This window comes from Accipiter gentilis, chromosome 4, assembly GCF_929443795.1.
Source record: "Accipiter gentilis chromosome 4, bAccGen1.1, whole genome shotgun sequence".
NCBI lineage: Eukaryota > Metazoa > Chordata > Aves > Accipitriformes > Accipitridae > Astur > Astur gentilis.
The window spans coordinates 43,531,721-43,555,954 of NC_064883.1; the positions used below are offsets into that span (position 1 = coordinate 43,531,721).

Consider the following 24,234-nt stretch of genomic DNA (forward strand, 5'->3'; position numbering starts at 1 on the left):
GGTCATTATACTCCATACAAACACACCCACACACAGATACTCTGAAGGCATAGTATTAGAATAAATTGACATTAACATTAGCTATTAGGAGATAGTTTCTCTTATGCCAGCCGTGTTGTTTTAATACAGATTAGCAACATTTAGAGCTGTCCATCCCTCCTAAAATCATTTTGTGTTATAAAGAAAGAAACAGGGGTCTTGCCAGGGGGTACAGAATTCCCGTAATCTTTGGTTCTATCACTCAATCCATCCAGTCCAGTCTTTGAGCACGCAGCAAAGTCAAAAAGGTGGAAAGCTGGTAAATACAGCTTAGAGAGTTGTTAATATTTATTTCCCACTTTACTGTACTGTTACGTCACTTCTGTGCAAAAAGATAAATGCTTCAAATCAGCAGCTGACAGGAGAAAGAGAAGTCAAAAAGCAGGTGAAAGATGCTAAGAAAGGCTAAAGAAGTGAAGTCTGACTCTTGCTTTGGAACATGAACTGTAGTGCTTTATACCACTCTGCTTTGTACGCCCTGAGTCTGGCAGTGCTTGTAAGTAATTGCATGAAAAAAAGCTTTTACTTCCTCGCTTTTCAATAATTGTTCATTTTCTTCTTGGAGCAGATGGTCAGATACAGTTTTACTTTTGCGTGAGCCTCTCTTCTCTTTATTTGCTTTGGATTTCAGCTAAACAAGGCAAGACGCTATGAAAAGTGTGAACAGTGGCAGAAGGGACACATGTAGGATTTATATCTCAATGCATTTCACTGCTTTCTTACCACATACTCACTAAGGAGAAACAATATAATTGGCAGAACCCCCTGTTTTTTGTGTGTAGGCTTTAAAAGACAGTGACAAAGAAGAAGAAACTCGATGAGAGCTGTTACTTCAGAGCAGCTGAGTTTTGATAGTTTTCTTAAATTTCAGATTACTCAGTCTTATTAGTTACAATTTCACCTGCCTTGTTGGTAACATTAATATTATTTAATATGGGAGCAGCTGAGATGCTACAGGTAACAAATGAGTCGAACCAGCAGGGATGCTTATGACAGAATTAGAAATATCCAAATGCATTAAAAAGCTTAGAGGTCTTGCTGATATTTTGCTTTGGACAATGACTGGTAAACCAGCATTCAGGATCACACAGATGTGAGGAAAGGGTTGTGAGAAGAGGGGGAAGTATATTTTCTTTGCCTTTGAGAGCAATTTCAACATCTTCCTTTTGTGATCCTTCTGCTATATCCTTTCCTCTTCTCTGTGAATCTCTTCTCTGAAGGACTTTTTACTGATGTGAAGCTATGGTTTCTTTTGTATCAACCGTGTGACAAACTCCGCTTCCCTGTAGTGGGAGCAGGTAAGTGTGAATGTTCATAAGTAGAATATCAGGATCCAATAGTAATAGTTAAAAATATCTCTGAAGGTCTCTGTAAGAACATGTCCCATTTACCCAAGAGAAATAGCAGTTTCTTCTATAAAGTTGGATTGGTTATAATACAATTATGCACTGATCAGAACCAAGGTTATGTGTAAGTGTATAATAAAAAACTACTAGTGTGTGTTGCATATTTTATTATATTGGAGGATGGGTAAACAACTCTTATTTGAGTAGAAAATGATGGAAAAACAGCTATCTGTTTTCATTGTTGGTGTAACTTGCTAGAATGCTTTCCCTGGAAAAGCTGAACTCAACTTTTGGAGATGTTTTAAATGCTTAAAAGGCTGACTTTCAGCTTCCATAAACTGAGATTTTTTTGCTATCATTGCTTGTATGGTGTCTACTGTAATGTGAAAATAATGCAAATATTGATCCATTCTGATGTATATGAGAGAAAATAGGGGAAAAACAGCATTCAAGCAGCAAATTTTGCATAACATTATGAAAACACTGAGAATAATCAAAAAAAAGAGATGTTTACTTTCTTATGTTTGCATTTCATGGCCCTCTTTAGAGCCTGATCTGGAAGATGGTTTTCGTTTGTTGTTGTTTTTTTTTTATTTTTATCACATTAACAAGACTTTCAGCAGGGGCTTTCTGACAAGGGTAAAAATTTGCTTGATTCTCGGTGGTTATTATAACCCACAGCTCCATTTAATACATTAACTAATGGATATAGCAACTGCAAATTCGTATTCCATTTGGAACATATCAGCGTTTATTTCATTTTTAGTTTAGTTTTCCTCATCCACAAGAAGATTTTTGTACGAAAGTTATTCAGGAGGACAATCTTAAATATTAGCTATGGTCCTCTCAAAAAAATTTTCTATTTTGGCTCCTGTTGCACAATTCCTATCGGTTTTGCCCTTCTAAAAAGAACATTGGGGAAATACCTGTTTCCTTACCTTAACTCCAAATGGGGTACAAATACGACGATAAGGAAAGCACTTATACTTTTCTAAGCTATATTTATTCTATAATTGATAACCTGACCATCAGGGCAGAACCTTGCCAGCCAGAGCCCATCCCACCATCTCCAGTGAAGGGGCAGGGCAGACTGGGTTGCGTCCCAGCCTGTCAGGATCAGGGTCAGGATCAGGCCCGGTGAGAGGACTTAGGGTCAGACATAGCCCAGGTTGATTGGACACAGCCATGGGGACAAGGGTGGGCTGAGGCCAAGCTGAGACATCGACGAGACCCATGGCTGGCCAGAGCAGGACTGTGGTGGAGCTTGCAACCACCATCTTATAACACTGTGGGGGCAGAGACTGAGCTGAAAAGGGGTCCTGGGCCAATGGCAGAGTAGTGGGAGACCCCAGGACAGGCTGACCATGGCCACTAAGGTCCCTCAGGACCCTGACAGCAACTCAGTTTGGAGTTAAGCCATTATTCATGTGTTTTGTCTCACGGTAGTGGAAGCATCACAAAGGTGTAACTGACTTCGACAGGTTGAAGTCCTTTAAAGGTATCTACTAGCCAGTGAGTTTGCTGTCCTATTTGCTCTGCCTTAGTGAATTGTGATGGATGTTCTGGGAATGAGAAGCTGTTGGAAAATCAGAGCCCACTAAGAGGCCCTGTGTTTGCCCATCGGTAACATCAAAGAGTATTTATCATGGAATCAGTTAAAAGATTGTTCCAAAATTGATATATTCTGATTGGCATGGACTTAGGAAGATGCATTCCAAAATTGCCATTCACCTGTTCTTTTCTTCTTCCATTTCGTCTTCTTTCAAGTTCTGCTAACAGTTACCAAAATTCATAAAGCACATCCCATTTTTTTACTTGAAAGTTGCATGTGCAGATGCAGAATGGTTTTATGCTGCCCGATTAGGAACATTCTCCCTAAACAAGCCTTATTGGGATGCTGGTTACCTCAAAAAATGGGAAACAAACACTTGAAACTTCTCAGGTTTGGCAGGGAATTGAATCTAGGTTTGCTGCAGTCCATGTGAAATTTTTTTAAGCATTTGACTCTTAAAAATGTGAGCAACTCAACTGATGACAGCACAGTTTAAAAGGAGACACATGTTCTGCTCAGCTTTGTGAAATCATTGTAGCTACTCAGGAAGGTCTACGGAACAGGCATGCCTGCAGATCTCACCTGCTATATGGTAAGTGGCTATCAGGGAAGAGGTACTTTACATCTATCCATTTTTATGGATGTAAATGACCATGGAAAGTGCTACAACCTCTGCTTCATGTTTCCTCTACTAATTACCAGAATTCAGAAAAAGAAACAAGCCGAGTTTGGATTCCTGTTTTGCCTCATGTACCCAACACAAGAGGCTGCCTGTGGTGGAAGGGCCCACATTCATCCACCATAATATTAAACATTTTGTAGAAGACCTCAAAGTACGATGGCAGTTATCGAGGACTTTCCCTCTAGTCCATTGAGAGAGGCCTCTCTCCTGAGGACATCTCAATTCCTAGGGAACCTGAATGGTCCTCTGACAGTGGTATGCAATGAGAAGACAAGAGGCAATGGGTACAAACTGAAATACAGAAAATACCATTTAAACACAAGAAACAGAAGCTGCCCAGAGAGGTTGTGGAGTCCCCATCCTTGATGATATCCAACACCTGATTGGACTCAGCCCTGAGCAACTGCTCTACTTGAACCTGTGCTGAGCAGGGAAGTTGTATTAGATCATGCCCAGAGGTTCCTTCCAGACGCAACCACTGTGATTCTGTGATCTGTGAACTACAGAGGGAGGATCCTAAGACAAGTGAATTGCCAAAGTAGCAAACTAAAAGATTCAATGGAGCTTCATTTCTTTAGGGAGCCTACAAACCGTTATTATCAGCTGAGCTGCCAGGCAAAATAGCTCTGCTGTAATGATCTGTGCACAAGCCTGCGGAATGTCAGTAGCTGTAAGTATTCATCTAACTCAGTGCTGAAGCTCAAGTTTAGAAAGTAACCATGGATTTAACAGTCAGGGGAATCCTAGTGAATTGAGTCTAAACCATAGCTCATTCCATCCCAAAGTAAATGTATAAAATAATTCAATTGATCTCTGCACAAAAATGCTAACTTCTCTCTGTTATCCTCATGTAAAGGAACCTAAGATGACTAAAGCAGATAGTGATGTCTCTGTAGATGTAGACACCAAAGGGAGCTGAATCACACACACAGACATTTATTCTTGTCTTAAAGAATGGCTCATACCTCTATCCTATTATTTGATGCTTCCAGAAGGAGGTAGAAAATGAGATTAAACAAGTAAGTCTATAGATGTTTTCAAAGTAGTTTGGAACCTGATTCTACACCTTGTTTGGGAACAGTATTCAGAGACTTTCGGAAAGCATAAGGGTCTGCTAGATGTAGTCAAATGCTCTAGGAGGATGAATATATCTATAAAACAGCCTGGGAGTAGAATAAATTTTTTAGTTTATTTTACCTGGGTGTCTGTCATAGCAGATCTTGCAGTCAGTGTTTATCAAGCAGTGGTTAGCACTGCCTTGAATATAAACTGTGAGAGCATCTCTTAAGGTCAGGTATTCTTGAAGGAAAAGGTAATAATTTAAATACCTGGCACCTGATCAGCCTCACCTTTTTATTTGAGATGCATGTAGTAAAGAGTTCTCAGGAGTCTGGAGACAGAAAGAAAAAGAAAAAAAAGGTTTCCTGGACTGGTGAATAAACCAAACAAGCTTTGTTCTTTCCATGGCCATTTAAGTCAGCAAAGACAGTTTTCACAGGCAAAATCTAGTCATTTTTTTGGCAGGAGAAGTAATTTAGGACTGTGCAAATGGGTACATTTCCTGTCTACTGAGATTTTTCTGAGCACAGTTCACCAAACCAGGATAATGTTGTAAAATATCTTTTCAGTAAATGGGTTGACTGTTTTTTCTACTGACTAATAAAGCTACTTTTTTTGCAATGGCTGCTGTACATGGTGGGTAGTGAGTTTTTCAGCATAGATTACTTTCATCATCCAGGATGAGTATAAGGGGGGAAGAATATATGTTGACATGAGAATAGGTATCAAGTGAGCAAAGATGTTCAAGACAGACATCAATTTTCTGTCATCCTGCCTACCATTGCATATTTTAGTGGAGCTGAGGGGCTCCCTAGACTACCTGTTTTTACTGATCAGGGCTGACATCATTGAGGTATCCTGAATATCAGATCTCCAACTCCTGGGGCTAAGGCAATGGCTGGCCTCTGCTCCAACCATTCATAGTTTCCTTCCTCTCACATACACCAAACTTCGTTCAGCCTCGAGTATGAGGCCCTACTTTTCATTGCTGCCTTAAACTGATCCATGGCAGTGTTGTCTGTCAGTTTGACAGGAAAACCACATCCTCCTAAAAGTGCAGTAAATGGGAAGCAGACTATCTCCTTGAAGGGCATACATGTGGATACATGCCATTTTCAACTGCCAGGCTCCAAACCACAGAAGAGCAAAGGCTGTGCAATTAATCCGGTATTCTCCAGAAGCCTGAGAGCCTCAGGTTGTTAGCCAATATGCAGTTCAAATGCTCTGCAGACCAACATGAGATATGGACATTAACACTGAGGGGAAACACCAGCTTATTGGGACAGATAAGATCTGCCCTTTGAATGAACTGAAAGCCAGCTATTTGTTTTCCAAATTTCCTGAATATTAATCTTCCCTGGGTGGAACAAAACTGAGCCATACGCCAAACACCTGTTCACCATGCAAATCTTATCCTGAGTTTATTTTCTGTTGTGTGTATCTGTGTCTTTATATGTATATTCACACATACAGAGCACACTGGCACCAGTTGCCAGGGCATAGAGCTGAGAGACAATGACTATGGCTGGACAAGGCACATATTGTTTTCTTCGTGAAATATAGATGTGGGTACTTCTGTACAGTGGGTACACCCACAGCAGTTGTGGTGCAGAACAGCCCGCTGCAGACTTTGTCTTTTGGTGGCCGAGGTACTCTGGATGCCTTCTAATTCTCTTGTGGTGTCCATGTAAGCACAAGTCTAAATAAGGGCTAAAACAACTAAAAAGTTCCTGCTGTTAAAACACTGGTGCCAATTTTATTTATTTATTTAATTTTTTTTACACCAGCATACCAACAACAAATGCTTTGGTGCAGAGTTTTTTTCCGAAGAAAGGAGTTTTGCCTCCCACCCTGTGTAAAGAAAGGCAGGTGGCAGGAGGGAGAGAACAGATTCATTCCTTTTGGAGTGAAGAGCTCATTCAGAAAACAGTTTTGCAGTAATTGTCTGTGGTTTCAAGACGGTTCTTCATCTGGAGGTTGACAGGGGCATGTCTATGCTGAGGAGCAGGTGGGCTCTGCAGCACGCCCTGTTAAGAAAAGGATCCTGTCCAAGTGCACTCTGTGTCCCTGGGCCCAGATTTAGCAGGGGCTAAAGTTAGGGTGCAAATGGGTCCTACACTCAAACTCAGGCCCTAGGAAAGAGGTCTTTCATTATGAACACAGCCAGAGAATTCTTATAAACTTTCCAGTACGGAGCTGTCGCTACCATCTTCACTGCCTAATGACTTGCTCTGACGTGTGGTAGCACAGTTCAACTGCCTTTGGCAGAGCTCAGCTGGGTTCATCTGCCCAAAATGGTGCAATTTGTGCAGAGACAGAGGCACCCTTTGACCGCTAAACCCTAACTTAGTGTTCTATGTCCTTAACACAGCCTTGTTGGTTGAAAAAGAGGGTCTGGACTTAATGGCTCCCAAGATTATACGCATCCCCTTCTTACTAATCAGCTGAAACTCCTCTCCCTGCAGGTTGTTGGGAATGTCCACCCAGAATGTGATTTTATGACAGAACTGAAGAAAAAGGAGGCTGAATGTTTGGAGGATGCGGAAGAACGTGGAAATGCAACACCAGCAGGTATCCATGTGTGAGGAACAAAAAGAGTGAGACAGAATTGACACCCTTCCAGAGTCAGGACACAGCCATGCTGCCAATGTGCGTGTTTGAGTGTCTCACTTATTGTCCCATATCCCTGTTCTCTGGTCAGCTCTTCTTCCATCTACTCCCATTCCTTTTAATTATTTTCTTCAATATTTTTTTCACATTCAGAAATGGATAGTCAATATACCTGAGTCAATCCTTGTGTCGTTGTCCTATTCCTCCCCCAAGTGCATGCTATCATGGCATCATGCTTGTTATGTGAGGGTGTGTCGATCTTTAAAAGCAGGGTAAATCCTTAACAAGTGCTGTAATCTGGTCTTTCTTCCAGCATCACTCTCCCTCCCATTTCCACAATACATTTTCATTTATTGCTTCATGTCTGAAATACCACCCTAGTCTAACACAAGGGGTCTAACTAAAGCAGATTAAATAGTCCTCTGGAGGTGTTTATTTCTAACTATAGAATAAAAATTGTGGCTAAACTATTTTTATAAGATATGTAAGGGGTAGAGCGGCAAAGTTTAAAAAGGTTTGGTTTTTTATTTTGCTGAAATACAATTATGCTTAAAAATATATTTCACTTTCTCTCTGAGATTGCAAGAGAACTTGGGACAAATTACTGTGCTGGCCAGAGGCAGATGCTGGAGAGACTCTTGCCTTACCATGCCCAAACATCCTTTTTCACTTCATGAAGGAGCCAGGTGACGTACTATCATGGTTGTACTCCAATTGTGTTGCATGTCTGGCAAGGACATATTTAAAATGGGGGTGAAGACAGAACATTGAAAGTTCCTGCTCTCTAGCTGGATCAGAGTGTTACTGCAAAGATTTCAGGAGGATTCGAGGGAGCTTAGCAGTTCTTCTCATATTTTAAGCGTTATCCATAACTGGATATAATCCCATAGTCTGTGATGAGGCCCTGAGCCAAAGAACACAAAATCAATAGAGTGATTTCCATTGGTTTCCATAGGCTTTGGGATAGGCTTGTTGAGTGAGTTTCCTACAGAGCTCGTATGGGGGTTGTCTAGGTCAAAACTTAAGCATGGGGCTTTATAAGATTTATGCTGATTAGTGTGGGATGAAATGAAAGACAGAGGAATGAATACTGTGATTGTTCATTGAGACCAAGGTTGGAGATACAAAACAGAATTTTGTCATTGAAGTAGCACATGTGTTGGGTCAAAGACTGTGCAGACTGATGCCTTTGTGACTGCTTACTCTCTGGGTGAATATGGCTGGGAACAAACTGAAAGCCCATAAGGAGGAAATGACCTTCCAGAAAAGACCTAGATCTGGCAGTTCCACAAGAAAAAGAAACTGTAAAGCCCAACCTCTGCCTCACCCAACACATGCTAGTTATAAATGAGGGATAAGGAAAATCCCTTTCATCTGCGCAGATTCATTTCCTGCCCTGGGATTCTCTTACTTATCCTTCATCTGACTCATAAATCTTTTTATGGAAATGTGCAATCTGCATAGAACAAACTGCTTATTCTAGCCTCTCATCTGTAAAGAAAGAGTAAGACCCAAGGAAGGTAGGAGTGAGAAGGATACATTAGAGGAGTGAGTGTTGAACGAGGCAGTGTTTCCCAAACTTTTTTGGTGGACTTCCTTGCCCCTGATATGATTTCTTCTTTAATCCTTCCCACCTCTACCTCTGTCACCTTGGTACTCTCCCTTCTTCCCATTGTTTGTCTCCAGATAAAGTAAAACGTTTTGTATCTGACTACCTGAATATACACATGCAAAATGCCCTAGCAACTCTGTGAGATTCTAATGGAGATGATCCTCTTCTCCTGGTATAACCTTTGTATCAGCAAGAGGTCTTGTGGTTTTTATTTTCTGTGTTATGTGGCTCTTAGTCAGAAAAAAATAAGTGCTTCTGTTTCAGCTGGAATAGTAAAAAGGAACTGCACAAAGAAAGGCTGGTCTGACCCATTCCCTCCCTACCATATTGCTTGTCCAGTAGAAGATGAGATTCCGCTTGAAGAAGTAAGTTTAATTAAATAAGTATGTGAGTGGTGTGCTGACGTTACAGGATTCCTTTCTATTCCTGAAGACCACTGGGGAGGAAAACTCAGCTGAAGCTGAAATTTCTTACCAAGTATGGAATGCAATTCAAATTTTACTCATCACTTATTTTGGAGAATTACTAAGGATGTTTTATTATCCAGGTGTGAGAGTTTAATAAAAATAAAACCAGCTGCAAATTCCATACAGTCATGCAGTTCTGTTGAACTTGCTCGCAGATATAACAGCTAGAGAAATATCATGACATGCTCATTTCAGTAATATCAGTCAGCAAGATGATTTTGTGGCATCACAGCATCAGTACAGCAAACATGCTGTTATAAAACCGCTATTCCAAACTCAGTAGTAACTAAGGACAAGAGGGGTTTCTGGTTTCTCATTATGACTAGCATAAAATATCTAATAAGGAAAAAAAAAAGTTTCAAAATCTACATCTCTGTAATACAGATCAGAATTTGACATATTTCTTTGGCTAGATTTGCACAACTGATGATATTTAGAGGTTATACATACAGGGAAAATATAGTGCTTGATCTCTAAATAATAAGGATACAAACTTCTTGTACAGATGTGCTTAGCTTCCCGTAACTCCTTTTCCAGAGAAAAGAGGCAAGCCAAAATACTATATCATATTTTAATGAAAAATATCACAATCCTGAAAATTATTGTGGTTACATAAAGCCTCTTTTGTGATCAGGTTTTGCTGTCTTATTAGCTAGTGTGGAGAAAATAAGGAGTAACTCTGTGGAATCTGACGACATCTCCACTAAGATAAAACTGATAGAAAGGAGGTAGAAATCACTTTAAGTGATAAAAAATTAGTTATCTAGTCTAACTCTAGCCTTCCTTTGGATAGGCTAAAAACTGCACTTTTGTCTTTATTTGTACAAGTCAGGGGAATACTATACATTTTTGTCCTCTATAGAGAGAATGAAAATAACATTTATACTGTAGTTGGTGAAGTCCATTCAACTTGCTGGAGAGAATTTAGTTTATATCATCCTGGGGAGATTTCTCTTGTCTTCCCATTACTTTTTGTACTGATTACTATCATGCTGTTTATCTCAAACTTCCTTTCCAGCCTCTAAGCCACAGTACCTGCTGCTCTGCATAAATAAACACACTGAAATGCAGTTCTCTTTCTTTCCTTCTTTTATTGCTCCCTTACATTTCTGGTGTAAAACCAGTCTTAAATGAGTCTATGGATTTTTTTTCAGTAGTAGCCCACATTTTACCGCAAGGTAAAGTCCTCAGTTGTAGTTTTATCCACTTAAGGACTTGATCGGTTTTGTGTCTTTCATCTCTGATTTGTTAGTGGAGGCTGTCAACGAAGGTCAGGCTAGCCCAGCTTTGACACGTTTCTTATGGAGTGGTCCCTTCCAGACTTATGGGTGGCTTTGTAGCTCTGAGGGACTTCTCTGAGCTCTGCCTGGAATTGTGCAATGTCAGGTACGTGGGTAATCGTACACAGTTCACAGCTCAGCCATCAGACAGAAAAGGCCACGATGCGTGGTTTCCACATCATTTAACTTCATCCGTCTCAAAAAATTATTGTGCAAGTCTAAGCTAATCACGACACAGTGGGTCTATATTAGTGCTTTGATCGGGATCAGGTGTGAGCTTTTCAAGGAAATCTCTTGGTTATCCCCACTTACTGCATTTACATGGAGGGGGGCTCTCAGAAAGGATAATCTGGCTTCCTACGGATGAAACTATCCTGGAAGACAAACATAGGGTGCACCTAGTGTGCTCTGACCCATAATAAAACTTCAGCCCATGGGATTAGACTATGGCAAGTCAGAAATACACACAACATGGATGTAGGGTCCTCAGTACCAAATGTTTTTGCTCTACTAAACCAGACCTATTGACCTACACTAGTTAAGGCAGGTGTAAGTGATAGATCCTGGGTTTTGCTAACAGAAAGTGATAAGGTCTCATCTCACAATGAGGTGAATTGTCTTCTGGGGGTGCTGGTTTCCCTTCATTAACTAGAAAAGAAACAGAATGAGGAGAAACAGGATTGTGTTAACAATTAAACAGTACGGTCCCGTGGCCATGCTCTCGCACTGCTTCCTTTACTATAGACTCAGCTGCTCGTAGTTAGGCAGCTAATTTTTTAAAATAATTTTAAATAATTCTAAAATAAATGAAATAAATCCTACCCAATGTCAGCCCTATAATGCCTTAAGTTATACTTCAGGCTCGAAACAAGCATCTGCCCTTCCCCACAGTGAATGGCAGCAATGCACTGCATAGTATAGATTTTAGGATATAAAAACATTGAAATGGGACCCAAGAGACAGACCACATTAGATTGAAAGGAAAGATTTGCAGCCTAGAGCTTTTTCATTCTGTTTTCGGCTTCCATGTGTGATAGCTGAAGTCGGCTTATCCTCACTCAGAAATCATGTCTGACAGAGATGCCATTTAAATTGAGATGAATTTTGATTGACATTCCGACTGAGTAACAATTGAGTTTGGCAGCAAGAAAAAAAGAGAAAAAAAAAACAACCCCGGGGGAAAAAAACCCACAAAAAACCAAACAAACCCCACAACACAATAAAAATGAAAAGGAAGAATAGACGGCGAAATTGTAAGTAAGGAAGCAGGGTGAAGGAAAGTGGAGAAATATAAGGAAAGACTGACAGAGTTCTGAATTCATCATGCAGCCAGCTGCTGGCAGGATTGTCCTGCTCCTGCTGTGGAGAAAACACGGTATAAAAGGCAGTGATTATAAAAATACATTAGAGTTTTTACAATGCCTTCATGGAAGACTGGCTTGTGTTTTTTTATGGGGTTATGAATGACCTTGAAACCATTCTGATCAATACATATTTCTTTACCAGACTGGGCTGTATCCCTGTAGCTATGGAATGGGTCTTCACAAAAAAACCATAATGAGTGATTTCAGTTGAATTTTGCTGTGGGATTAAAAGGGGGGGGGGGGACGACGATGGGGGATGGGACAGTCAAGGATGTGAACAGATTGGAAAAAAACAAAGCAAAACTGCCAGAATCAATAAAGCAGCTGTCATTTGGCTGCAAGTTATGTGACAAATAATTCTCTTCTTTTATAGCAATCCTACTTCTCTACTATAAAGATCATCTACACTGTAGGATACAGCGTATCGATCACCTCACTCATTATTGCTGTGACAGTTCTTATTGCATTCAGGTACGTGAAGTCATCCTCTAATCTCGATTCTTTTAACAGTTCTTAGTGCCTCAGACTGTATAAGACAACATTAGGCATAACAAAGTAATATAGATAGAAATCCAGAAGAATAAAAATGAAAATTTCCAGCCATATTGGTTTAATAATATTAAATTAAGGCTAGAGATGAAAAGTGATCAGAGCGAGCCAGGCATGAGAAGAATCAGAACTAGGAAATAAATCCCGGCTGTCTGTTGGCAAAACTCAGCAACTCGCTTTGATCCTAAATAACCAATAGATAAATTTACTTCCTTTAGCTGGAATGAAGATAACTTTTTATAAACTATGTGTGCTTGCCTTTTATGGCTTCAGTGAATTTTATATTAATAAGAAGAATATACACAAAGAACTGGATTCTGAATCATTATTGTTCCTATGGCAATGTATATATAACTATTGAAACTTTTACAGCTAAAGACATGTTTTGAAAGTTAGGCTCTGAATTTGGCTATGTTTGGTAAGATTTCTTTCCTACTGAACTATCCTGCTGTTAGGCATTTTCAGGCATAATTTAGAGTATCTAGAGTAAAACTGATGATTTAGTTTCTCATTGAATGTAGATTTGATGGTTGCTGCCATGTACGGTTTATTTTTTTAATCTTTGTTTATTTCTTGTATTCCTGCAAGACAAAAAAGAATAGAGTTTTATTATTATACTGTGAGAATCAGGTTTCTCTGGGGAAAGTTTCTTGACCTCTGTTGGTTCCTAGCTCATGTCTGGAAGTCAACAGATATGTTTATTGACATCCACTCTGACCTCAGGAAAACAAACCAGCCCAAATGAGGGGAAAGAAAGAAACAATGGACATAAAGAGACTTAGCAATAGGGAGGAAAAAGTTATAGTTAACAATGGGGTTAGCACTTGAGTTCAGTAATAATATTCTGCACACTCCAAGTGAGCTTTAAGATTAGGTGACCCTGAGATTACTGGATCTGGATGGAATTCCGCGTTTAAAAGTTGAAAAAAGTTGAAGCTGTATAACTCCTCCAATAGCCTGTATTTAATAACAATAAAAATTTATTCTGAATTATCTGAGAATTTACAGTAGATGTGCCAAATCGTTTTAAAGCTCTTATCTGCATTCATTTAATTCATAAGAATAATTTTGTTAAACTAAGGAAGAATTCTTTAATTCTGGATAAGGCTGTCTACACAGGAGTTTAATGCAATTTAACTCACCCACGGCATAAAAGGTCTTGCTAAGTAATCACTACCCAGCTCATTAAGAAAACGGTATAGTTATGCTGGGATATCTCTGCATGCTTGCTCTTGAGAGTGGTTCAGCCATAATCAGAATTGTATCAGTAAAGATCATTCCTCAAATGCAGGTTTCTCTTGGCCCAGAAATAACGCCAACCAAAAGCCTGGCTCAGGTATACTGAACACAAACTAAACCCGAGACTTCTGAAATTTGGCAGACCAGAAACATCACCGGGGCACCACCTAACAAGGAAGGAGATGAAGGTGTAGACGGGGGGTGAATTGCTTTATATCAGGAAGGTTTCTACCTCTGCCTGCCTGCAGAGAGAGCTCAGTGGGTGAAAGTGTTCTTCCTATACATGCCTGGAAGTACCTGAGATGAAACAAGGGCTTATTGCATATTTTAATTACTGCCAGCCCAAGTCAGTTAATTACCTCAGAAGGACCTCTCTTCTTTTCTTCCAGGAGGCTTCGCTGTCCCAGAAATTATATCCATGTACAACTCTTTTTTACTTTTATCTTAAAAGCTATTGCCATTTTCATTAAGGATGCTGTCCTTTTCCAAGAGGAAGACATTGATCACTGCAGCTTCTCTACAGTAAGCACATGAAAAGCGGGATACTGTCCTACTTGATGTTTTTTGCACACCATCTGCATGTGGTTTCACTTTCATGGCTTTTTTTTTTTTTTACTACTTACTTCTTTTTTCCTTCTAATCTTGTAATGAAAATTATATAATTCTTTTATTCAGTATGCTTTACCTCCATAAGCATGTACCTGATGCCCTTCTATGTTCTGAATCAGTTTGTGATCCTGTATTACTCTAAATCAGATACAGCCTTTACCATAGAAAAAAGTAGCATCTTTATACCGTTACACTTCTATTTCTGAAGCTTAAAATTGAAGATCTCTGAGTACCTCATAACACAACTTCTAAAAGATGTTTCTTCTGGAAATGTTGGATTTCATGTTCTGACTGGAAGCTCTGAGTTGTAAGACACGCAAGGTCCTAGGCAATCAACTTAGATTTGATCAAGCCACAAATATTGGCAACACAGCAATGGTTTTCAAACAGAGGTTTATGGGATTATTCTTCTGCATTGCTCATGGCCACACAAAAATTTAAAATTGAGCATAAGTAGGAAAGTGGGTCCTTGAACATTTGTCCAAGGACATTTAACTCTGCTCATATAAGGTACACTGAAGGCAGTGCTTTTGTGGGAGAAATCACGTGCTTGGGAGACCAAACTATATATCTAACATAGAGATATAGAGCAAAATACAGCGGAGATTCCAAGGTATTATGGTGATTAAAGCCTTATTATTCAGAAAGCCATATTACATTTGAAGCTCTCCCTTTAAGCATACATGTAATTGTGAGACCTTGTTCTTTGTGGATCTCAGCCAGAATTACAGATGCCTACTACACCTGCAAATCTCACACATGTATCCACAAGTAATGCCTAAACGAGACTTTCCTGTTCTCTAGACCGAATGCAAGATCTCAGTTGTTTTCTGTCACTACTTCATGATGACCAATTTCATGTGGCTGCTAGTAGAGGCTCTTTACCTAAACTGTCTACTACTCTCATCCCTTTCTCACGGCAGAAGATATTTTTGGTGGCTTGTCCTTTTTGGCTGGGGTAAGTAAGGCTTTTACATAAAATGAATAAAAAGCAAGATGTTAAACAAGGCTTTATGCATCCCATTAAAAGTACTGGATGTGGAGTCTAGTCTGCCTAACTGAAGTGCCTAACTTGGGCATTGCTTTGGTTTTATTTTTTACATGCATACTAGTGAGGAGCAATCAAGTTTTTAAAAGTACGGCATTAAATCTCTATGAAATAAGTGGAAAATTAGTACATTTGGGAACCCCCAAAGAGAGATCTAGTCCACTTAACCCTTTTCTCCCACTGAAAACACAGACACCTCTAAGGAGTTATCACAAACACCAAAGTTAGGTGTTTGCTCCTGTTCATGCAGAATATAGTTACAGAGTCTTCTTCTGAGAATGGGTCCATCTGAAGTCATAGCAGGCATTTTTGTAGTCGTGATATAGTTATAGCCCAGCTTTTGTATTGGGCAATTGCACGAATAAAGGAGCTCTATCCACTAAATAGCAGTGCACCCATGAGACAGCAACATCCCCACTCCTTTTTGTCATAGTCTGTAATAAATCTAATTGTTCAGACTTTTGCGGTGACTTAGAAATCAGAAACTAAGTGACTGCCCCATAAAGTTGCTGTGTAAAGGAAAAAGCAGAGCACTCCTGTACGGCAGGTGAATGCACTTGCCCAGGGGAATTTTTGGGCAGTTCAGGGAGGCAATCCATGCGTGTTGCCACCAAAGGTTAAGGCAGGCCTGACAACTAAGCAAACTGAATCGCTTTTTGCGTTTCAGGGAGACTTGTAGTGCACGCAAGTGCTAACCTCAGGTGAGATCGCACGGGTGAATTGTGTTCACGTCAGTAAGAAGTCACAAGTTCAGGCCTCTGTGGCAGAACTATACCACGTGCAAAGCAGCTTCTGCGTCCCTTTGTATCTTCACAGTGGTGCGCGATCACCAGTCAATGCCGTAACTTGTTTCGTTCCATCATGGGTATTAGGAAATTTCTTTTTACGTTTATACTGTGAGTTTAAAGCAATTCCTGCTACATGAACAGGCCACAATTCCAATTCCACATACCAATACCACAAAGGGTAATTCCGGTTCTGAATATGAGTGATCTGTACCATCACAGCAGAGTTTCAGTGGAAACGATTTGGATTAATTGATGAAACTAGACAACCACAGTTTTTGTTTAACTGTCTGGCAGGTTTCCCAACATTTTTCACCCTTATATGGATATTAGCAAAATTCTACTTTGAAGACACGGCGTAAGTAATTGTTTCCTACGTTATTCTATATTCTTGGGTTGTATTTTTAATTGATTGCAGCGATTACATACACGTCGCTTTCTAAACTTACTGCTATTTTCTCAGATGCTGGGATATTAATCAAGGCTCTCCTTACTGGTGGCTAATCAAAGGACCTATTATAATTTCTGTTGGGGTAGGTACTTCTGAGTTGGTCAATATTAATTACAAGAAAAAAGACTTTTAAATTAAAATCTGGTTACTGAAATGTTGTTTGAAGTAAGGAAGAGGAATGGTAGAATTTCTACTGTAAACTTGCCTACGTCCAATGCAAACTAAAAAGAAGCAGAGAACTGCCACCCTGCCAAAGCAAACATACTTGAAACAAATTAAATCTTTCATAGAATTGTCAGTTTGGTTGAAATTAATAGCAGGTGACTGGCTAAACCATCCTTATAATATTTGAAAACAAAGTTTTAGCCTAAGAGTCCGGAATCAGCCATAAATTTTAATGCAAACTTTCAAGGACAATAGATTTCTGTTCATAGGTGATAACTATGATAATAGCTCTTGAGCCTGACTTTTATTCAATAAACTGATGTGCTTTAAATTATTATCATGTATGATTACTCCCACATGTCATTAAACCCAAGCAGTGTTTGAGCAAGTGGCTAACAAATGGTCTTAAGGCCATCTATTAAAAGCTTAATTCAGCTGGAGGACAGATACATACAAATAAGGCACATATATGCAAACAATGTGAATGAAGAATCTCAAGTTGAATTCTGGTCATAGTTTGCCATGTTTCAATGAAATATTACATTTCCTTCTATCTCCATTATTTTCCTCTCTACTACTGCTCATCTGAAATCCATATCTGAAGTGAAGAAATTCAGGGGATTGCAGTGATGATTTTTCTGCTGCAATGTACTCAAGGCATCACTGATGGATAAAATGAGATTGGACTGTCCGGCAAAATGCGGACGTTCTTAGGCAAAATGAAGCATTCAGCCTCACCTAAAGAAGAGCTGGTGTGTGCGGATGCACAAAAATGCGTAGGGAGAAACTTTCTGGTTGTGGAAAACTGAGCAGCTTCACAGCCTTTGGTAAAGCTGTGCCAAATTGCAATTATAAAAAATTTGATTTGCAAGTTAGGACTGACCCTAGCTAGCTTTGGAGCTGAGCTCAATTCTCTTTGGAGTCAACAAAGAGGAATATGCACTTTTGGTATGTGATTCATCTGACTTACTTATAATAGATGTCTACCTTTGGAGGAGATGACTCGTCCCCAACTCCACCTGAGGCTCTGTTGGCTGTACTGGCTGCCTCTCCATTGACTACAAAGGGAGAACAGGGTGATTAGCTCAGACGGAGGCATCTCTTGTAGATACCTATATTTAGTCAGATGAATTCTACTGATAATGTCTAAAGATATTAGGCAGAAATTAATGCAATAGCCTTCTCAAAAGAGATTCAAAATGGTATAAGCTACAAAAATTAAAAGAATCAGACAAGCTATTGACATAAATAGTGTCCTTAACAAAGTCAAATTCTCAAGTTTTCATCTTCAGCTCAGCTATTTCTTTAAGAGGGAATGTAACCTGTTTAGATGCTTGAATGCTGCCAACAGGAATGACATTAATAATCTTACACTGGTCTCATTGCAAATGCACAAATTACATAATAACTGAAGTAAAAGCCCCCAGATTTTCATTGCAAAGTTTTACATTAGAAATTAACCTTTTTTTTTTTTTTCCCCCCAAATATTGTGAACAGGTCAATTTTGTCCTATTTATCAACATCATCAGAATTTTGCTGAAAAAACTAGACCCTAGACAAATCAACTTCAATAACTCTTCTCAGTACAGGTAGTGTATGGAATAATAATTAAAAAAAATAAATTACTTTAATAATAAAAACTTATATCATCTTTTCTAAACAGAGAAGCACTTGTCCGGTGTCACAGAGAGGCTCAGTTTGGCTGGCATTACATTTTAGAAATTCCCAACTTTATCCCTTTCCCAAGCAAACTATTAAAAGGATGAGACTCATCTCACCTAATATTGGCCATCTAAATGTGATGTATTCAAATTAGTTTGGATGTCTACCTTCCACTTACAATCAATGGGGAGACTAGGAAACCATCCATTGAATCCACATTAGATCTCTGATTTAGGGCAGGATAAATTATCCTTTATAGATGCCTTTTCCTGTACATGGACTATAAAGGGAGACTGAATATTACTTTCTCTGTATTTAGTTACAAATAAATGTCAAATTTTCAAGGGCTCTGATGGGGCAAAATATGTTCTACTCTTTTGTGTTTTCCTGAACTGTAACCTCATTCAGAAAGACAGAACGCCAAAATGCAATAAGAAAAGCCGTGAACGTGGTATTGCCAATAAGGCAATAAGCATCAGAAACCTCCAGCTAGTTTCTCGTCATGTTTTCTTCGCACCACTGTAGTCCCAAGAAATGAACTTCACATGTAGATATTTAGACCGTCTTTTTAGCTTCCGTTCATTACTGTGGCATACTGCATGCATTAGTCTTTACTCAGGGAAATAATATTACGGTACTTCTTCTCATGTCCTAGACGGCTCTCAAGGTCAACTTTGCTTCTAATTCCATTATTTGGAACCCATTATATTGTCTTCAACTTTCTTCCGGAATATACCAGCTTGGGGGTCCGGCTTTACTTAGAGCTTTGCTTTGGATCTTTTCAGGTAAAATGACTGCAGAGGCTTCAGTTTCTTCTTAGATTTTTCTAATTTAATCTAGTGTCCACATGACAACTAGTGTTGCACAAAAAATCATTGGATCCTGAAGCTAGTGTCTCCTCACAGAGTTCATGGTTCTTTGCCGAGTTACAATATCTGAAGATGTGACCTACATCCTACTTGGCTGTAGGCTAGTCGGTATATTTGCAGATGTTGCAAATACAAGGCCAAGGCTTTCAGATGCATGTGTAATTGGATGGTGGGTCAAAGTCAAGTATGGAAAACCTTCTTTGCTACCAGTGGCAATCCACATACCTTCCCTGACTTCCCATACAAGATCAGGGTGATTTGGGCTGACACTAAGTTATCCAGGGGCAATCAGACCTATAGGTCCAGCCCCCTTGCTAATTCTTTGGCAAAGAATAAATCGGTAGGCAAAAGTATAAACAGCGAATACTGCCTGGTGCACATATCAGCCCCATATAGACCACCGCCCTGAGGAATTCTACATGCATTTCCCTCCTGGGTAAGCAAAATATTTGGTGTATTATGGATGTCCCCAGCTGCTCCGAATTGGGGCACAAGGCACGGACAGCTTGAGGAGCTTGGTGCCAGCTAGAACAGCCACTGGGGCTGCTCTGACATACCCTCCAGGTGGCTTTGCTACCTGGGTTATGTGCAAGGCAGCACCCAGGTGCCCTTTGCTTTCCTCCCTTTCCCTGTGCTGCACCTCAGAGATGACAAGAAGCAGCTGTGGGCAATCCTACCAAACTTCCCAAGAGAGCATCGCCCCCTCTGAACGGTTGCGTGGCATCGTTTGTCAGTGAGCCTCACCAAAAATCCAGCAGTTGTGCTGGTTTAGTCCTCTTGAGGATTGAATCCTGTCCAATAAACCCTGCACATCTTAATCCTGACCCTACTTGGAGCTGGTTTCATTGAGTTAATTAACAATGTAAGGAATAAGTTAACTGAATAAAAGGATGAGGTGTTTATATGGTATCTGATCATATAGGTCCATTGATCCCTCTAGGATTTTCCTGGGTTTATCTCAACTGAGAATCTTCACTGAAGTGTTCAATAGGCCAGAATTTGATCTCATCTGATACACTGCAAAGACACAGAAGTTGACGGGAAAGCTGTATGAGCTCCATACGTGGATCTCCTTACAAAGTCTATGATTCCTTACTGATTTACACTGTGTAAAGGATTAGCTCACAGTGTGTTTGGCTGTAGAATGGACTATACTTTTGTAAGCATAATATGGGAGAACTTCAGCTGCCATATCATCTGTTCTTGTGAATTCATGTTGTGTTACTGACATTGGGGAAATGCCACTAACTAGTTGATTATCTGGCTGATCAGCTTTATTGGAGATACATAAAGAATTTTCCAATTTATAACAATCCTCCAACCTATAGTGATACTCATTAATTCACATACACAGTACCATCATGAAGTCAGATAGTGGCTTTTTCAAACTGTGTTAACACTCAACACTTTCTTTTTGTGTGCATGTCTTTTTTAGGGGTTTATTGTAGCAGTTCTCTACTGTTTCCTGAACCAAGAGGTAAGGAAACTAAATCCTTTACAATATTTCTTCCACTGGCAGTTATATAGAGCTAATAATCAGTTTCATACAAGCAGATAATCAAATCTTGTAGTTTCTTAGGATTGTCTGTTAACATGGGAATCAATGAAGCTGAATTTCATTTAAATTATCTTCGTGGGAATGAAGCCATCTAGTGGAGAAATGAACTTTTACTACTTTGCTATTCCATCAAGCATTTTTTATCCTTCCTGCACATTTTTGTACTATAGCGGGGCTCAGAAAACCCATGCTAGGTCCGAACCTGAAAGTACAAGCTGCTGCAGTGATACAAAGAGATCTCCATTTACTAAAGGGAGAGCTCCATTTACTAAAGGGAGAGCTCCATTTACTAGAGGTCTGTGATTAAATTGGAAAGAATTTAAATTTATGCTGATTACCCAATACTGAAATGTTATTTCATAGTACTTTTAATATGCTTATGAAGCTTTCCAGTATATCTTTATGTTCATAAGTATGTTTTTCCATTTAGAATATATAAGGCAGAATTTTACTGTTGATAGGACAGGAATCATTCCATTTAGCTTAGTAACCAGGTCAATTCATACAGTCTAGTTGTTGTGATAAGAATGCATCTTAAATAAATTATATAGGAAACATAAGAGTTTATCCTCCATATTTTAGAATGGGTTGAAACCCTGGGATTTCCCCCTCTTTTCTGACCGCAGGGTAGCTGAGATGATAGCTACTTTAGAGTATGACTGGGATTCAGTGTCAGACTAAACTAAGATCTGCTGGTTTCTACCTGCAGCTCCTAAAAATGGAGAGTCCCGATTCATATATCCCACCCCGCCGGGCATCCCCTAGAGTGTCAAAGTTATGTTTAGGAGATGAATCCTGTCCCTAATCACCGCAGTCAGTGAAATATTCAAAGGACCGAGTACTGTTGTCTGTGTTAGAGTTAGCTGACCCTCTCTAGACTCCATGGGCTGTATTGACTAAATCTCCATTTTCCAAGATTAAAGTCTAGGGCTAATTAAGCTTTCAAACAGTATTTAATTGCCTACATGTGCCACAGTCCACACTTCCTTAATTTTGTCAGAAATTTCTGAAATAGTAAAACAAATATCTTCATATATGTTAACACTTCTTAATCTTTTGGTTGAGCTTATGGCTACGAATTTTTGACTGCTCTAATGATGCTTGCATTTAGTTAACACTCCTCTTCACTAGTCTATTAATAATCCTAATGCCTTCTGATGGTAGACCATAGCTGTACATTCAGCTTGACGTCCCAGACATACAGCACATCAATTTAGAAATTTCCTTCCTATTAAACGTCTGGGAAGGCATATTTCTAATAAGAATCAGATGTGAAAACAGGCTTTAGTGGCTGGTCTGGACCCACTGTGTGTTTCTGTGAATATGCCAATGCATGGTATACATAGCTGTCAACAACAGAAAGCAAATGTCTTCTGATTGCTGATGGCTTTCCCCTCACTGTCTTAAATAGCAAAGTATTATTATTTCTTAGCCACAAACTGGTGAATGTTGATTAAGCAACTTGCTGCAGATTACACTTTTCTAGAAGCAGATGGAAACAAGATATCCCTTAGCAACTTAGGAAGAGCAAGTGATGGGGAGGGAATGTGTTTAATTGTGTAGGCAACGTTGGTGAGATCTTTACTGGAATACTTTAAAAAATGGAAAAAGATATAAAAAAAAAGCTGATAAAATATTATAGTGGTGGAGAAAAAGTTTTACAGTGCTAAAGTTTGAGACCTCAAGCTCTTTCATTTCTCAGAAGACTGAGGTGACTTGGCTATGCATAAAGATATTAAAGTATAACTACTTTGATGGGAGAAAGTTACTTAGTGCTGAGACTTTTCAGTTCAGCAGAGGAAGGTGGAAGGTAGAAATTGAAAGCAGGTAAGTTAAAATTGAAAGTGGGTCTTTTTTTGTTTACTTAACTGTGACAGCTCTAATACTAAATTTTGATTGTTGGGCCCATAATCATTAAGCAGGAAGAGAGGACTCTCATAAAGTATGTCCGTACTTCTTGAAAGGAAGAGTGGGGTTCATTTAGTCTTCTCAACATGGGAGGCCAACTCCGAGCTAGCCACACAGGATGTTTTCATCAGTGCAGAGGGATGGGCATGCTGAGACAGGCCAGATGAAATATTCTCTGGAATATCCTACTTTTCTGTTTCACCTAGAAAGGGCGTCCAGAGGAACTAATTCGGACAGAGTTGTCTAAATTTTACCCTTTTCTAGCCACTATTTCTGTCTTTCCTGTTTCCCACCAGTCTACTCCCAAGCAGTATTTGACCACAAAATAGCATTCTCCTTTCCTTTTGAGGTGCAAACGGAAATTGGCCGGAGGTGGCACGGTAAGAGATATGGACTTATGCGAGTGTGGAGGAGGACGAGATGGACTGTGCCGTCTAGTTCTGGAGTAAAAATGACCACATCTGTCTGCTAAAGATGGCCTCAGGATCTGGAGTAATCACATATAAAAGCCTGATTAGGAAAAAAATCCCAACAACAAAGAAACCAAAACACCCATCAAACATAACAATTGCAGTTTATACTAAACAAATTGGAGGAGGATCCACTTCTACAGCAGTTCTACCCACTGGATGTCTTTTGCAGGACAAGCACTGCAGTGACAGATTAAACACTGGCTCGTCTTCTAAACACAAAACAACCCTCTCATTGACATGCTATGCATCACAGCAAATAGAAAAATCACCTTTTCTTGGTTCACTTCCTGTACATTTTCACTGAAGAACCATATAGCATAATGTGTCTAGGGAGTGGACACCAGTAGTACCTGTCAGTGACACCATAGATGACCAGCTCTGGAAACTGGAATTCAATCCTCATGCAACGGGAGCTGGAGTTTATCCAGCTTGTTCAAGCTTTGTTCCTTGTTTTCATTAAGTAGACTTGCAAATAAGGAACCAAATGTCTTGTTAAACTGCAACACAATGGCTAGAAAGTCCTCTTATATTGTCTTTTTATATTGTCTCTTTAGAAGCAAAAAGTTTCAAAGTTCACAATAAGACCCAATACACCCTCATATTCTTATGTTATTTCAGTAGCTACAGGTTAGAAAATTTCAGATAGCCAAGTAGCAAAAAGCCAAGGTGTTGGAAAGGATAAAGCTCCAGAAGATAATCATTAAGGAATAACTGCTCTTTGCAAGTAAGTTAAAAAGAAAAGCAAACTTTTACACAGAACGAGAATGACACCCGTGGGAGACAGACTAGGAGACTGCTAGGAATACTGCTAAGCATTTTCTTATGTGTGACTGGTTTTGCTCCCCAGTGTTGTAAAACATTCAGAAGCTTGAAAATAAACTTGCACTCCCAGTGTTTGTTCTTGAGG

General features: G+C 39.5%; 1 protein-coding gene across 1 annotated transcript; it reads left to right on the forward strand.

The window, feature by feature from the left end:
• The first annotated feature begins 478 nt into the window (after nt 1–478).
• GHRHR (growth hormone releasing hormone receptor) lies at nt 479–23,326 on the forward strand. The gene is made up of 13 exons (XM_049798511.1): nt 479–535; nt 7,144–7,249; nt 7,867–7,974; nt 9,165–9,265; nt 12,385–12,482; nt 14,189–14,321; nt 15,213–15,366; nt 16,539–16,599; nt 16,705–16,774; nt 18,355–18,446; nt 19,175–19,304; nt 20,824–20,865; nt 23,204–23,326. The coding sequence occupies exons 1-13, from the start codon at nt 479–481 to the stop codon at nt 23,324–23,326; spliced, it is 1,275 nt and encodes a 424-aa protein (XP_049654468.1).
• Nucleotides 23,327–24,234: the final 908 nt, after the last annotated feature.